Below are 17,601 nucleotides of genomic sequence, written 5' to 3'. Positions count from 1 at the left end.
GTCTAGTGAAATATTTCCCAAATTCCCAAAGATTCTAGATGGATTTCCCCATCCAGGGCTGGATTAATCCATCACTGGCCCTGGCCTGGGCAAACATATACTATTCCTGGCCCACTGTGCGTGGGAGGTATGGGGCAGAGGGAGGACGGAGAGCAAGCCCACCCTGCAGCAGCAGCTCCTGTTCTACAGGACTAAGCCCGGTTCCTTGCTCTGGTGATGTGACTGGGGCATAGCACCACTTAAATTTGGCCTGGCCACCCCTGACTGATGCTGCGACCCTATGCTCCAAGTCACAGTGCCAGTCAAATTTGGCCCAACTGGCAGAGGGGGAGCCTCCCATAACACCTGGAGTGGGAAGCCAGTCCCACAGGATAGGAGCTACCACAGTGAGGTCAATGAGGAGCGGGGTCACTTTCCAACCCCTTCCTCTCAGGCCTTCCCGCTGCATTGTGCCTGGATTAGGGTTGCAGGGCTGGAGGAGAGAGGACATATATGTAATGGTGGGTCATTTTAAAAAAAGACAAAATGGAGTTGGTGGGTCGACTAAATAAAAAGTTTGGCAACCACTAGTCTAGCAATAGTATATCTGGTTCTTTTCTGTCTGAGCTAGCTGTGGATGGAATAATGCTTTGTGAATAGGGGCTATGACTTGTCTCCCCCTCTAGTGACCTCCACCTTGCCCAGACTAAAGGAGTAGCACAGTAGTAGTTTTAACCTCGCTTTTTTTTTTTTTTAAATGTAGACTAAAGTTTTGACACTTTGCTGAAATCCCAGCATGTATCGTTCTGTGACGACATATTGGGAGGAGCTCTTCAGTAAACCATACAGTGCCTGTAAGAAGTTAGAGCCTAGTCCCCCCCCACTTCTTCTTTTAAAGAAAAAAAATAGCCATGTATGTATTATGTGCCACTTAGAGCCTAATTAACGGAATTATTTAGCATTTTTTTGAGTTTAGCGTAAGTTTAATTTTACATGAACTGCAAAGATAACACTTAAAATTATGACAGATTCTGTTGGCATATCATATGTTGGCATATGTTAAGGGCTGTTATAAAGGTATGTTATAAATAGATTTCTGTGAATCAGATTAATGTGCAGCAAGGGAGAGCTAAGTAAGATACTCGGGGAGCAACTTTCTAACCATAAGGATAGTTAAGCACTGGAATAGGTTTCCAAGGGAGGTTGTGAAATCCTCATCATTAGAGGCTTTTAAGAACAGGTTAAATAAACATCTGTCAAAAATGGTCTAGGTAGACTTGGTCCTGCCTCAGTGCAGAGGGCTGAACTAGATGACCTCTCAAAGTCCCTTCAAGCCCTACATTTTTGTAAGTGTGGTAATGTAACCTATTGCTTAAATTAGCCTCTCTACCCGATGACTGGAGGAAAGCTAATGTAATGGCAATTTTTAAGAAATGCTTCAGAGGTGGTCCTGGCAATTACAAGCTGGTAAACCTAACTTCAGTGCCAGTCAGATTCGTTGAAATTATAGTAAAGAACAGAATTATCAGACACATAAATGAACACACTATATTAGAGAAGAGTCAATATGGGTTTTTATAAAAGAAAATCGTGCCTCACCAATCTATTAGCATTATTTTAGTGTATAAAAAACATGAGGAAAGGGTGATTCAGTTCATATAGTGTACTTGTATTTTCAGAAAGCCTTTGACAAGGTCTGTAGTGAGGCAGAATGGCCTCCCTCCGGTACAGAGGGGGTTAACTTCCCTTGGTGGGCACAGCTAACCCCCCCTCGCTCACAGGAAGTATAAGAGCAGGGCCCTGTAGCTCAGTTGGGGCTAGACCAGAGAAGGAGACAGATGTCCCTCCCAGGGAGTTGAGTCCTCAGCCGAGCCTGTGACCGGCAGCAGAGAGAAAAGGCAAACCACTGCCCCAGGAGGAAGGGCTGTCTGACCACAAGTCTGAGAGCCAGGTCCAAGTGATGATGGAGCAGCACCAGCAGGAGCCCATAGGAAGTAGCGCAGGGAAACAAGAAGTTGGTCTGGTTGGAGGGGGAGGAGAGGAGCAAGCGGGGGCAGGGCCTTGGAGAGGAAGGGATGATGCAAGGGCAGGGCCATGGTTCAGGCACCAATGTGCCCTCCCCCATTTCTAGGGAGCTTCCACAGTTCCTGCATGGAAAGATCTCTGATCTTGTAAGGGAGCCTGCTCTTCTTGTGTCACTGTGAGATAACGGGTATCTTGGCAGGTGCCAGAGAAAGTGGAGGGAGTACAAACTCACCCTCCTTGGTGCAGGATGCATGTTACTGCACGTCAGAGTCCCATTAGAGTTTCCTCAATACGACTGGGGAAGAGGAAAATGGGCCAGATTCTCACCAGCTTATCCTGGTGTAAAACTGGAATAAATCTGGATCTTGCTGCATTTACTCCACATTTACACTGGCATATGCAAGATCAGAAGTTGGTCAATAAGCACGTTTATAAGCCTAACAAAATTCTGAGCTAAGCCAATGGTTCTTACACTGGGTATGAATATACTGCACTTAAAAACACATGGCTCACCCCTGTCAGCTGACTCAGGCTTATGGGCTCTTTAATTGAGGTGTAGACATTCAGGCTCGGACTGGAGCCTGAGACCTAGAACCCTCCTGCTCCCAGGGTCCTATAGCCCAAGCTTCAGCCCAAGCCCAAATGTCTACCCTGCAATTAAACAGCCAGAGCATGTCAGCTGACATAGGCCAGCTGCAGGTGTCTAATTGCAGCATAGATATACCCACTGAGCTATGCAGAGCTCCTTTTTCAATGAAGCTGTGACAATTAGGGGATTGTGTCTATATACAATTTACAAATTCCCATTTGATATTATAAACTCTCCATATAGTTAAATGCCATTTTGATTATGAGGCTACTCTGCCTTCTCTGCTGACCTTTTACCTTCATCTTGGACTGAAATTCCAAGGACTTACAATGAAGGGTCATTAAACCTTGACTATTCTCTATGCACATGGAAGCACCCTTGTAGGATGTCACAGCTGTACGAGCCTGAATGGATCACTAAAAAGGACTGGAAAATCTGAGAAGCCTATGCCAAACCCAATCCCCAGCAAATTGACACCTAGCAACCAACAACCCGCTCAGCAGGGAAACTGAGCAAAGACCCCAGCTCAAGATCAAAGGACTGTGAGGCAGGGGGATAAAGCGTTGGTTTCTGGAGGAAGGGATAGATACCTGGAAACTACGAAGGTGAGAGAAAGTGCATGAGAGCTTGAACATGGGTTCACAACAGCTGAGCTCTGGGATAACTAGTATGGACTATGCTTTAACCTGCATTTCTCTGTGCAGATTTAAGGATTTTCAGATTCTGGAGCCCGGTGACTAATAAATGGTACCTTGTTTTGCAAAGGTTGCCTGTGTCACTGTAATACTCACTGAGAGCCCAGCACCATGAAGGGGACAGTACAAGTCTCCCACATCAGTCTGACTGGGCTGGATTCGCTACAGGGAGTCACGGAGAGACAGGGATTGCCGGTGCCAACAGCCCAGTCTTGGAACCCACAAAGCCTGTGCACTGCATGCATCCTTGGGGCCCAGCCCACTAAAGGAGTCACTCCCAGGGGACCTGTTACAGGCTGGGACAGAGACCAGACCCTGCGATGACAAGGGCATAGAAGTGTTTTATTGTTTTTGTCTAAATCTTTTTGTCTAAATCTTGGGATATCTAAAGAGTAATTGTGTTAAACTTTTGCAAAGCCTGTGTGTTATGCGCATCAATTATCACATAGCTCTGGAGAGAGAAACCATAAGCCAGACTGCCCACAAGGTTGCAGCACTGGAAAAAGGTTTACTGAGGTTATCAGTGTGTCTTGTGGGGTCAGAATCAGCCAGGATATGGGGCTGGGCCAGCTGGACCACTAGGTCCACTTATCTAAAGGGGCAATAGGTAGAGTCTGGGCCCAATAAGCATGCCTGAGGGGCCAAAGACTGAGACAAACCTTGCTGGATTCTTCCCAGAGCAAGGGAAGCTTAAGAGCACATGGTTCCCCATTAGGACCCAAACAGCAACCCAGTGAGCATCCAGCAGGGGGAGCTGTACCAGAGCCAGGACAGAATGTCAGTCTTCAGACAGTGACTCTTCCTGCTAAGTGTAGTTAAAATCAGGACCCTCTTAGGGCTTCGTGACCAACTAAAAAGTATCTACCCCCTCCCCACAACCTCGATACAACTGACTTGTGTCCTCCTTTGTTGAGTGACTATTTACTGAAAACTAAGCTATGCTCAAATTTGCAGACAGCTCCAAAATTAAAGGAGGGGAGCAAATGCACAGCAAAGTGAGCTGCAGAGAAGAGAAGAGACGAGACTGCCTGTCATAAATATAAAGGGAAGGGTAACCACCTTTCTGTATACAGTGCTATAAAATCCCTCCTGGCCAGAGGCAAAATCCTTTCACCTGTAAAGGGTTAAGAAGCTAAGGTAACCTCGCTGGCACCTGATCCAAAATGACCAATGAGGAGACAAGATACTTTCAAATCTGGAACGGGGGGGAAAAGGCTTTTGTCTGTGTGATACCTTTGCTGGGAACAGATCAAGGATGCAAGCCCTCCAACTCCTGTAAAGTTAGTAAGTAATCTAGCTAGAAAATGCATTAGGTTTTCTTTGTTTTGGCTTGTAAATTCACTGTGCTGGAGGGAATGTGTATTCTGTTTTTGTGTCTTTTTGTAACTTAAGGTTTTGCCTAGAGGGATTCTCTATGTTTTGAATCTGACTGCCTGTGAGATTATCTTCCATTCTAATCTTACAGAGTATTTTTTTTATCTTTTTTTTTGTTCTTCTAATAAAGTTCTGGTTTTTTAAGGATCTGACTGGGTTTTTAGAATCTTAAGAAACCAAAGCTGGCCTGTGCTCAACTTGTTTATTCTCAAGCCTCCCCAGGAAAGGGGGTGTAAGGGTTTGGGGGGATTGCTGAGGGAAGAGGAACTCCAAAGGGTCCTTTTCCTTGGTTCTTTTTTAAAGCGCTTGGTGGTGGCAGCATACCCTAGTCCAAGGGCAAAGATTTTGTGCCTTGGGGAAGTTTTTAACCTAAGTTGGTAGAAATAAGCTTAGGAGGTCCTTTCATGCAGGTCCCCAGATCTGTACCCCAGAGTTCAGAGTGGGGATGGAACCTTGACACTGCCCCTCAAACGAAATATTTTGGATTAATGATCATTCTTTGCTATTATTTTTCACAGCTGAACGTTTGTCAGTAGAGAGTGAGATCTGAAGTCTTGTCCTTCAGGGAAACTCACAAAAAGTTGCCCTTTTTTCAAAATAGCCATCATCTTCCATTATCCTCAGTAGGACTGAGGGCAAACATTGCCCTCAGTTAGGATGCCCTCTTTCAAAATGGTGACTGCCTCCCATTGTTCCCAGTGAGAAAGAATCAAAACAGAGCTCAGGGAAGATGGTATGCAGGCTTTTGAGAGGCAGAGAGGAAAGCTGTGAGGAGCAGTAGCAGTGCCATATTTCCTGAGGGCAGCTTCTGGCCTCAGTCCCATTGAAAACAATATGAGACAATAGGACTTCATGGAATTTGCTGTAGAACATTTATCAGCGCTGGTGAACTTCCAATTATGAACAACAAAAAGTGGCCAATACCCTTAAAATATTACTGCAAATGTAGTCAACCTCCTTAAAATCTCATGCACAAAGAGTCTGTGTTATTCTATTAACAACATCAATAGGGACAAAAAAAGTCTTGACATAAGATGCTAAATTTCTAAAAATACCCATTTAATTTTAACTAACATAATTACTTAGAAAATTCATTCTGTTTTCAAAGGGCAAATGATTAAGCTTGAAGAGGACATACTGTATTTGTCATACACAGAGGCTGAATCCCTTGTTTTAAATCAAAACCAAACTTAACCTTAACTATGAAACTGCAATTGGTGCCTCCATAACAGACAAAGCAGACAAAGGGTAGGAAGGGAAATAAAACAACAGCTTGGTGTAATGACTTGGTTTAGGTCACACCGGAGGTCAGTAGTGGAGTTGGGAATAGAATGCAGGCCTCTGACTATGAGGCTGGTGTCCTAGCCACTGGACCATAGTACCTGTCAATCCTTCCCATAGTCCCATGTCTTCCCTGGCCCGTCAGTCAGTAATAAAGATCACAACAGCCATATTTGACACCTTTAATACTTTGTGGAGAAGATTTCTAAGAAATTTGTGATTCAGCTGAGAAGCAACTCTGCAGTTCTCCAAAAACCTTCTGAATTCCTTGTCCATTTTCAGCCTAGGTATGGCAGAGACTGAGCTCTTCTCATTGACTAAACAGACAGAACAGCTACCCCGCTAGTTGTTTCAGGCCTCCCAGCAGCCATTGATATTGCTGCCCATAAGAGTCTGGCTGCTCATCTGCAGGCCCTGAGGGAGGAGGAGAGGATCACATTTGAATGCTTCTGTCCTTTCTAGGAGTTCCTAGCAGATGCTGCTGTACAATTGTTCATCCACACTAAGGGCACATATTTACCGGGATCTAGTCTGCCCCAGCTCCTGGAGGAGACAGTGATACAGGGGCTGTGGTGTCATCACTACATGAAGGACACAGTTTGAAATCCACAGGTTGGTCCATGGAAAGAGGAGATGGATGGATAATGATGATAACAAATCTCAAACTGCGCTGTTTGAGGCAGCAATGTGCTCTTGGTCCATAGTTGCAGTTCCTGTTGTTCTGATACCAGTTTTCAACTGAAAACCGAAAGCTGAAGGCAAATAGCTGTTTGAATATTTATTGTGTGTGTTTGTTCCTGCCTGGTTAAATCACAGTTTTGCAGTGAGTTGGCCAGGATGATCGCATCTCTGAGTTCATGTAAATGTAAAGCCATGTTACAAAGGGGAAGAGTGAGAGAGAAATTGCGACCATCAGACGAATTCCACCCAGGGGATTTCTGGAAAAAAACAAAAGACAGTGGTGTTATTTCAAATCAAACCCAGCTAGCAACTGAGGTGTCTGGGTTTGGGGTGAGACTCCTCATCAGACTGAGGAGCCTGGAGAAAAGCAGTGCTGATGAGCTGCAATCAGCGTGCCACAAAATCTCCCTGGCCGCTGCTGCTATACGTGGCTTCTCTGAAGCGCCTGCTCCCAAACCCTGCCTTTACTATGACAGGAGAAAGGAACAGGCAGCAGCACGGGTCCGGGAGCCTGCCCACTTGTTCCCCTTCTCTGCTCCTTTCCAACCTGCACTGAAGAGCTGCTCAACTCCCCTAAGTTCATGTGGCTACATCCCCCTCAACTTTCAGTGATGGACACCAAAGACTCCCTTCCTGCAGCAGCAGCACAGAGATAGACCCCGGTTCAGCAAGTTAGAATCTAGGCAGTGTCAGAGCAATGGGAGGCAGAAAGGCCGGGACTTCAACCCAGGAGCAGAAAGCAGCCAGATTTCCCTAGACTGATAGTTTGGGAGTACTACTTTTTTTCAGCTTCCACATGCAGATTCCCCAGACTTTATTTTCACTGGGAACATACCAAAATGTAATTCTTAGTGACCTGGTGTAAATGAGGCACACACACATGGTGCACCTCCATTGCTGCATCTTTACTGACGGCGGAAGTGACGACCACAAGGAACAAAGACTGAGTTAAGAGTATTTTTGTGTTTGTTTCTTTTTGAAATGAGGGCATATTTTAGTCCTTAAAGTGAGTTCTAATGGCACGCCCTACTGGCAGGCATACTCTTTGCACCCTTTACTACGCTAGGTCTGGGCCTTCCTTGATTTGAGGAACTGCGCTGAGATTTTGTGGTGTGGATAGAGACCACCACACTTATGCTGGGTCTGGATTTGATTTTAGCTCACCAGAAAAGCTTATGTGGTAACACACTGTGCCATTTAACCCTTCTCTAGACAAATAACGAAGCAGATGGATAGTCTCTATTGCTACTTTCCTCTAAACACTGGCTCCTGGCCTATTACAGAAACTGTTTCCTTGCAGTGCATGGCATGCAGGTACTGCTCTTTAAAGATAACATCTCTGCAGGGTTCCTGGATCTTCTCTCTTTCGTTCTAATGGAACAGCCCTAGCTCTTAAGGCTTTCTGGTGGACGAGAGCACTATTAGTGGGACAGAGCCCCTACTGGGCATCACACACCACTCTTTTTAGGGCAGTGGTTCTCAACCAAGGATACATGTATACCTGGGGGTAGGCAGAGGTCTGTCGGGGGTACATCAACGCATCTAGATATTTGCCTAATTTTACCACAGACTACATAAAAAGCACTAGCAAAGTCAGTACAAACTAAAATTTCGTACAATGATGTGTTTATACTGCTCTATATACTATACACTGAAATGTAAGTACAATATTTCAATTGATTTATAATTATATGATAAAAAGGAGAAAGTAATAAATTTTTCAGTACTACTGTGCTGTGACACTTTTGTACTTTTATGGCTGATTTTGTAAACAAATAGTTTTTAAGTGAGGTGAAACTTGGGGTACACCTGACAAATCAGGCTCCTGAAAGGGGTGCTGTAGTCTGGAAAGATTGAGAGTCACTGCTCTTGGGTACAAATACTGCCCTTGGGGTGCTCAGAGAAGGAGCAGCAGCTGCAGCATGTTGCAGACTGCTCTGGATCCTAGCAATGCTCATTGAACAGCTGTTCATTTTCCAATCCCATCTTACAGTCAGAGCTGGTGCAGTTTTTCCAAATGCTGAGGTCTTTGCTTTGATGCTGGTTTAATGCCCAGCACAATTTTGTCACCTCCCTCCCAGGTTCCAGGCTCTGTCTCCCTCTCCTCCTTCGACGACTGCAGAGAATCTGCTTATGCTAATGGCAGCGGAGTCGGCCCACTCCTCATTAGGGTCCTTTCTTACATACGTTATGCCCCATTACTAGTGTTCTAATGGAAGTGCTTTTGCCACCTTGGTTTTTGCAGTTACTGCCTGCATCCACTATAACACTATGCTACCTCTATACAAGAGATAGTCTCTTTTTATTAAGAAACATCCCCACCTTCAGACTCTGCAGGAGGAGCATCAGATTTGCTTCAAGTTGTCCTCTGGACAAGGCTTGCCTCACCCTTTTTCCCTTTTGCTTTATGCTGCTTATGACCAGCAGACCTTGACCTTCCAGAAACCCAAACGAACATGGTGCTGTGCCCAAGTCTGAGCAGAATTTAGACAATAATATGCAGCAAGGCAGCACATAGCCAAAATCACCTATGGATAGGAAACGGCTAGCTGCAGCCAGCCCTGTAGTATATACCCTATCACGAACCATGAATGTACAAATGGATTAAAGACTTACTTTGCTGAATTGCGGCAAAGATTCATCCATATTGTAATAATCACCAGACCAAACAACTCCCTATACAAAATAAACACACACATGAAAAAATAAAAAAAATCAGAATACAATGTGCACACGTATTTGCTTACACAAAGGACAAATTCTCTGCAAAAGTAAAGAGTAGGCGTGCAAGCTCCCCCTAAGAGGAATTAGATTTACTATTAAAGCAGGATCTGAGCTAACAGAAATCTGAATGGAATTTCTACTCCACATGCACACAACCAATTTACAGAATCTGCACAGATTTCTGCTTCCATTTTCTATTAGACTCCTCTTAATACTAAATATAATGATATGACAGCTGAATATGTACAAACTCACACCATGGCCGTTGAACCAAAATTTTTACAGAACTACAGATAAACCTGTAAACTACACCTCAGGGTGTCCATTTAAACAGCAACATAAGACACGATCTCTTACCTTGTACACAAGCAAGCACCTTGCTTACTTAAACAAAAAGGAATATCTGAGTCTCTGCCTAGTGGGAGTTTGCCTCCTTCACTTTCAACCCCCTTTCCCCCAGGCTTGGCAGTAGTGGGGATTGTGCCATCAAGTCTCCAACAGCTTGACAGTATTCCAGCCCAGACAAGTAGGTACATGGTACCATCCAAACAAAATTTGGGGGATAAAAATTGATTTTTTTCCTTTTTTTTAATGTTTTCTATTTTGTTATTTAAATTATAATTTTTTCTTAAAAATAAACCAGTTTAAAATGAAATCTGAATTTAATACAAAATATGTTAAGGCCTAAACTACTTGTATCTTTGAACATTTACATAAACAGTAAATATACTGAATCCATTAGCCTCTATGAATTAAAGGCTGCTTTTCTATATAGAGAAAGATGTTTTGCCCAAGTCTAACTTTTGAGGTCAAGCTTTATAAATATGGTACAATAGTTCAGCCTAAGTAATTTAGGAGACTCTCTCACTTTCAAGAGACTTAGATGAGAGTAGGAATTTAAGCTCCAGTCACTTTTCAAATATGTTTGTGTAAATCTTTCCTGAAATAATCCATTTAATTCAGACCACAGTTAATCCCTTTAATAAATTATTTAGTTGTGAATGTGAAACATGTTTTGATATGGGAATTTTATTTATCCAAAACTTTTAAGTTTGTTTTAACCAAAAAATAAATTGTATATGCAGTTGTGCGTGTTTAATTAAATGCCAGTTACCATCCTAATGAAGTTAACTTTTTGCTCATGATTTGTTTAACTATCTAGTGAATAAGCAATATATCATCTGCCCTTTTCTGACATACTAAAATGTATGGTTAATAAGAATTTGAAAATATTAAGCTATATAACTGTTTACATAAATGTATATAGTTATAGTGCACCCTCTCAGGTAGCAAAGAGATGTACCAAATCTAGTGTAAAGGCTCTATTTAGTTGTAAACCAAACACATTGTAATGGTTATATCAACCAATGAGAGTGCACCTCTCTTCAGAAAATAGCTGAAGTGCAAATGTAAAAGTTTATTAAAACTGATGATTTAAATCACTTTATTTACATCAATCCACCCTGAACACAATTCTGAAAACTTACCCAATTCCTGCCTCTAAAGCTTTGCAATCAGAACACAGGGGGCTTCCAAGGTGCACAGTGCCAGTCTTGTGAGTTTTGAAAGCCAGTACCGACACCGACCCCTACCCCATCCGTGACTGACCAAAGCAAAGAGAACAGGGGATTCAGCCTGCAACCTGTGCTCACTGGCTCCTTCGTCAACGGTTTGTCCAACATACTGCTGGACTAGCAACACCCAGGCTGAGTTCCTTACTAGCCTGACTCCCTTCTTTTTAGGGCCAACCCACTCACTGTAGCAATCGAGAACTGAAGCTTGGTCTGCCTGGGAGTGAGCTGCCAGAGGGATAATCTGCTTCATGCATGGGCTGTATGGATTAGGACAGAACAGATGCATTACTCACCTTCCTTCCTCTTCGTGCAAGATGTTACTTTTTGCATAAGCGAACAAAGAGCACCCCAAGGCAACGGTCCCAACTAAACAAGCAGCAGAATGCAGATCTGACAGGCTCCTCCAGATGACATTATCTGGGGAAGAACAGACTGGAGCTACTAAATGCGTATGAACATACTACATGAAGTACATCCCAAGTCTTCCAGACTGTAAAGAAGCTGCATGAAAATGGACCCTTCCACAAACATACATGCACAAGGAAGGAGGGATGCAGGAGTGTCTGCAGCAATACTAGGTAGGACTTGCTCTTTTATGTATCCAGGTGTTTGGAATGGCGAAGGAATTCTGATCTGGAAATACTGTTGACAAATGCAAGCTCTGGGTGGATTTCAGATTCTGAATTCCTGGGAAACAACTCCTTGGCAGCACCACAGCTATGAAGACTATCACAGATCCTCCCTAGGAAACAGAAACATGCTCCACTGTTCAATGGCTTCATAAAAGGCCAGGGAGAATTACAAACTGAAGCCTCTATATAGCAAGGAGCATGACTTCCTGACACCCTATGCCCACTGTTAGGCTCTTGGCAGTGACATAAGGGTGCTCCCCATAATTTTAGGGCATGAACTGTCCCTGCCTCAAAATATTCCAGGAAAGATTAGAAGGGGCCCGAACACAGGCTCTTGTGGCTTACAGGTCCATGTTGGAGGGCTATGGGAGGCAGAGGTAAGCGAATAACAAATGGTTCTCTGGCTGACCTCCATAATGACAAGTCAACAAATGGAAAACGAGAAGGCTTAACAAACAAAATCTTTTCAGGGCTGAACCCTCCAGTGGATGGAGAGCTCCAAGCAAGAGCTGATCATTATAGGCTCCCAATATAGAAAAGAGCTGTGTATGCTTTTTTTCCTTTGCAACAGGTCTACATAGCAGGCTGATGGTTCTGTTGAACTGGCTGCAGCTCAGGGCCTTTCACAGTCCTAATGTGAAATACTTCTTATTGATTTGGCAATATCAAAATTAAAATAATTAGGAAAAACAGATGTCCTTAAAATATACAAGTATGCTGAAAATAAACTTTAGGCTATCTAAACCAAAAGAATCTGGAAAAATTATTTCCCTTTCCAACACTCCTGTTTGTTTACTTTGGGCATTTATCTCAATTGGGGCATTGAAAATAGACTTTCAGTTTCACTTTCAGGTTCTCATGAGCTAGCAAAATACTGCAATGTTGAGGTTGCAAATGCTGCAGAGCAAGGTTTATTTATGAGCAGTGACTGGTACACTTTTATTTAACAAAGCCAGCATTTTAGGAGGCAGAGTTGATGCAGCGTGTTACAGAAGAGACACTGTGTTCTCTCATGGAGACTTTACTTCGTTTTTGTTGGGATTTTCCTTAATCCACAATAAAATTCATTCAGCATATATGGTTGTCATTTAGCATATAGAAAACAATTTCTCAAAATTCTTTCCAATGAGAGAAAAAAAATCAAGGAAATACTTCTAGTGATCTTAGATTGTATAAATCTTACTTTTATTTTCTGGGCCAAACTTGGCCTGACAGGGTCCTTGTAAATACAGCCGCATCAGTCTCAGCCAGCAGATAACATTCCACAGTGACTATACAATCTTAGAACTCCTAACATGCCATATTATAATCACTAAGAATACTACACTGCTGTATGTGCACCTTGTGTTGTAATCACAGTATTTGGTAGTTATACCTTTATCTCTTCAGAACACTGTACAGACATTAACTCTCAGCCCTCCTAGGACACAGGTAAGAATTATCCCAATATTACAGATTGGGAAACAGAGAGCAAAGTTCAGTGACTTGCCAATGGGAGTGGCAGAGCCAAAGACTAGAACATGGAAGTTTCTGGTTTGGAGTCTCATGCTCAACCCAACAGATCACCATTTAGTACTAGAACCAGACTGTTGCGGCATAGGTGCAGTAATAAGGATGTCTCAGGACGAGGAATTTAGGCAGAGACAATGGACTAAATCCATTTCCAGGACATCTACCTGCAAACAGGAAAGCAGTCACCATCTCTCCTGGGAATGGGCACCTTACTACCTGCAGTCATGGACAGCTGAGCACATTTCCATGCAGCCCTGGGTTTGCATCCTACCATGACAAAAAATGAAAACCAATCTCTTTGGGTGAAGATCTGATGAGTGAGTCCATTTAGAATGCCAATATCATACCTGTAATTGACGGATTAAGGCCAACAAGCAGCGTAAGGACAGCAGGTACAATGTAGACCACCTGTTAGTGAGATATTGCAAGTCCACTCTGTAGCATGAGAAGGCAGAGCACAGAGAAGCAGCCACATCCCATCCAGCTCATTTACACAATGCAGGAGAGCAGGTGATCTGGAGTGATTACAATACAGAGAGGTGATGTGGAGCCCAGAAGTACTCAGGTCAGGAGGTATGAGCCCCAGGGAAGGAAGAGAAGAGATAGTTGGTGTCTGCCCTAGACAAAGATGGTAAGGGATGGGGTAAGCAAAGTGGAATAAAAAACCCTGGAAGTGCCATGCAGGTAATCAAACTTGAGTAACCTGTCCACCGCCTTCCCACACCTAGGTCACTATTCAGAGGGAAGATGATATTCCCAAAAGGTGTAATTTTAAAAAGCTGCTTATTTTAATCAAGGATGAGGATTTAAAGCTCATCCAAAGCAGGCTTCAAGTTTTACCTGCTCCAGGCAGAATTACAGAACCCATTCAGATGGTTTGAAGTCACCCAAGTGTAGTGAACTTGTGCGCCACAGGTCAGGCCAAAGCTAGAAGAGCCATTGTAAACCTTTCAGAAGGGAGTTGTAACAGAAAAGAGGGCAGATGTCCAACAAAGGAGCAAATTTAGGATTCTCTCCTATAAAATGCTCCAGATTCTTCAGCAGCTAGGAAAGTCTGTAGTCATACTCACTATCCACAGTCCTGCATCAGGGTCATTTATCTGGAATAACAAAGAGGTCAGAATGAGCACTCAGACAAGATCTTACAGGCTTTCACCTGGTGTCAGGATTCTCAACCCTACATTTGTCCTCCCAGCTGGGTCAAGAATAAAAAGTACTGTATTAAAGGATCCTCCTGATTCAGATTTATCTTATTTTGGAGAAGAGAGTTGGTTAGAGCCAGCATGTGTGCATAAGCACCCTGCACTGCTGTTGTCATCATCTGGATGCATGTAATAGAGAATCCAGCAATCAAAATTTTGTTGAGCAGAATTTTGGGAAGCATATTTTCCCCAACTATGCCAACTGTCACCAATTTAAACAGAATTATGGGTGACAGTTTCTTCTTGATAACACCAAAGAATAAGAGCAGGGGGCAGCTTTCAATGCTAGCACTAGGGCAAAACTGCCAGTCTGAGCCAGCTGGAGTTTGGATTCAACCAAGGAAGATTGTACTTTGGGTTCAGTACTAGCTTGCGAATAAAGAGACCTGGCCTCTGTTCCCAACTTTACTTAGTGGGTGATGGTGCCCTTGAGCAAGTCACTTCCCCTCTCTGTGCCTCAATTGCTCCATCTGTAAAACACATCACCTCTTCCGCAGACTTTTAATTTTCCATAATATTATATTTTGATCAAAGATTTTCTAGCTTTGCCTAAGGAAACTCTCCCCCAAGAGTCATACTTTTTCAGGTCCCGCTGGCTGATTATAACTCAGGATTATAACTGGAATGCAGGGTATTAGTTACCAAGTGTTTGTAACTTAACTTTCATGTGTTTAGGAAATGCTGAATAGTTATTGTGACTTTTTTCTGTATTGTAGTTTAAATAAATTACCAAAACAATTGAAACTGGTGTGATTATATTGCATTATTTTGACAAAATGTGCAGAATTTTTTATTTTTTTTATGCAGAATCCCTCCAGGAGTAAATCCTGCCACATATCTCTACCCTCCATATGCTGAGTCATTGGCACATTAAGGGCTCCCCATTGGTTCTACTGACTGGTGAACTGGGAAAGGCAACTCGATGTCGAGAAGAGCTGGGGTTTGACAAATCACCTATGGTATCCAGCAAACAAGCTCCTCTCCAGTGTGCTTCTCCATGTCTCACATCAGCTGAAGGTTGGGTAGGATGGGTAGAGATAAGGCAGCAGGACTCCCCGTTGACTCTGTGGTTGTGCACAGCTCTGTTACCTAGCCCAGCTCCTCAGCTTTAATACACAATCTGATGCAAAATTTAGGTCCAGTTTGTCACAGAGTCCATGGAGCCTTACTTATGGCTTGGCTGAGGTATAGTGAAGTAACTTATCTATCTTGTTCACTCTGGACAGTCTGATTTAATGTCTGTCTAGATTTAACCTGCACTATGTACACACAGGCTATGGTGGTGGACTACGGTTCTTCAGTGACTGGATTTCCTCCTTTACAATTTCCTTGTCTATTTCAAGCCCCATTTTATGCTGTAATTACAGTAGGTTTCTCCAGCATTAAATTATTTCTTTATTTAATATTTATTAATTACCAATTTTCCTATGTTCCCTCTGCAGTCCTGCATATAGCCAGGTTTGAAAAATACAGTTCTTTTCTTTTGATTTTATCACTGGAATATACATAAATTTCCTCTCATCTGACTTTCCTCGTATGAATTGCTCCACCTAATTAAAGGGAATGACAATCTCAAAGAGAACTGCTCCCTGACAAAACTACACTTCCTCCAAACCCCTTGAGGGGCTCAGGAAGCCCCACTCCACCATGAACAGCCCCAAGCTGGCAGTGTAGGACGGCAGGGTTAAGCCATGACAAAGGTTCTCTCTTATGACAGATGAAAACTACATCACTTCTTAATGACATTCCTCACAACATCTGGCCACGATGGGCTGCAGCAACTAACTGCAACTGCCATTACACAGCCAAAACCACAGGACCTCTGAGTACAGGCAGCATGCAGTTCACAGAACTGAACATCACAGTGAAGTTTACACACTGGCCTGTTACACAAGCACAGCAGCAAGCTTCTCTATGAGCCATTTCCACACCAAACTCCATGAACAATAATCTGCAAATGAAAACTCCAGTCCTGTGAGCTGGCACGGGGAGTGGATTATCGTTCGGGATGTCAAACAATTACAAAAATTAATTGCAATTATTAGCGAAAAAAATAAATAAAAAAAATAATCATTAGTTAACACTGTGATTAAAACCTGTAATAGAATAACATTTATTTAAATATTTTTGGATGTTGTCTACATTTTCAAATATATTGATTTCAATTACAACTCAGGTGACCAGATGAAACGGAGAAAATATCGGGACACAAGGGGGAAGAAAAAACCAACCAGAGTTGCCGAAGCAAAAACAAACAAACAAACAAAAAAATGCCAGATTATGTTACAGAATTGAAATATACTATTGTGAAAGTGCAACTTACAAATGTAGAATTATTTTATTTTTGAGTGTATTCACCCCCCTCCCCCCAGCCCTTTTCCCTACTCACCCTCCAGCCTGACTGACTGCATCACCATTTCCCCTCTCCCTAGCCCCCATCCCCATTCACCTGCAGCCTGACTTATCCCTTTCCCCATTCACCCCCCCAGACTGACTGACCGCGTCGCCATCCACCCTCCTCCTCCTCCTCCTTCTCCCACCAGCCCCTTTCCCCATTCACCCCGCAGCCTGACTGACCCCATCCACCCTCCTCCCCAGCCCCTTTCCCCATCCCCCCGCAGCCTGCCTGACCCCATCCACCCTCCTCCCCCAGCCCCTTTCCCCATCCCCCCCCGCAGCCTGCCTGACCCCATCCGCCCTCCTCCCCCAGCCCCTTTCCCCATCCCCCCCCGCAGCCTGCCTGACCCCATCCGCCCTCCTCCCCCAGCCCCTTTCCCCTCCCCCCCGCAGCCTGCCTGACCCCATCCACCCTCCTCCCCCAGCCCCTTTCCCCATCCCCCTGCAGCCTGCCTGACCCCATCCGCCCTCCTCCCCCAGCCCCTTTCCCCATCCACCCTCCTCCCCCAGCCCCTTTCCCCATCCCCCCCGCAGCCTGCCTGACCCCATCCACCCTCCTCCCCCAGCCCCTTTCCCCATCCCCCCCCGCAGCCTGCCTGACCCCATCCACCCTCCTCCCCCAGCCCCTTTTCCCCATCCCCCCCCGCAGCCTGCCTGACCCCATCCGCCCTCCTCCCCCAGCCCCTTTCCCCATCCGCCCCGCAGCCTGCCTGACCCCATCCACCCTCCTCCCCCAGCCCCTTTCCCCATCCCCCCTGCAGCCTGCCTGACCCATCCGCCCTCCTCCCCCAGCCCCTTTCCCCATCCACCCTCCTCCCCCAGCCCCTTTCCCCATCCCCCCCCAGCCTGCCTGACCCCATCCACCCGCCGCCCCCCGCCCCTTTCCCCCATCCGCCCCGCAGCCTGCCTGACCCCATCCGCCCTCCTCCCCCCAGA

General features: G+C 44.5%; 1 protein-coding gene across 3 annotated transcripts in view; it reads right to left on the bottom strand.

The window, feature by feature from the left end:
- Window positions 1-5,700: 5,700 nt before the first annotated feature.
- Window positions 5,701-17,601, bottom strand: part of TMEM220 (transmembrane protein 220) — a 13,132-nt gene continuing 1,231 nt past the window's right edge. Inside the window, exons 2-7 of one of the 3 annotated variants that reach the window (XR_006275533.1) lie at window positions 14,137-14,166; window positions 13,414-13,474; window positions 11,216-11,339; window positions 9,241-9,300; window positions 6,464-6,881; window positions 5,701-6,357 (exon numbers count right to left, since the gene is read on the bottom strand). Coding sequence is in view for 2 of the 3 variants with exons in the window: in XM_038371733.2 (XP_038227661.1) it covers window positions 6,749-6,881; window positions 9,241-9,300; window positions 11,216-11,339; window positions 13,414-13,474; window positions 14,137-14,166 (408 nt within the window). In the remaining variant the exon portion in view is untranslated. Of the gene's footprint in view, window positions 6,882-9,236; window positions 9,301-11,215; window positions 11,340-13,413; window positions 13,475-14,136; window positions 14,167-17,601 lie in introns of all 3 variants that reach the window. The other 2 variants (XM_038371733.2, XM_043496464.1) reach the window with 2 other exon arrangements.

This window comes from Dermochelys coriacea, chromosome 14 (assembly GCF_009764565.3).
Source record: "Dermochelys coriacea isolate rDerCor1 chromosome 14, rDerCor1.pri.v4, whole genome shotgun sequence".
NCBI classification, from domain to species: Eukaryota; Metazoa; Chordata; order Testudines; family Dermochelyidae; genus Dermochelys; species Dermochelys coriacea.
This window is presented reverse-complemented; position numbering and strand designations above follow the sequence as displayed.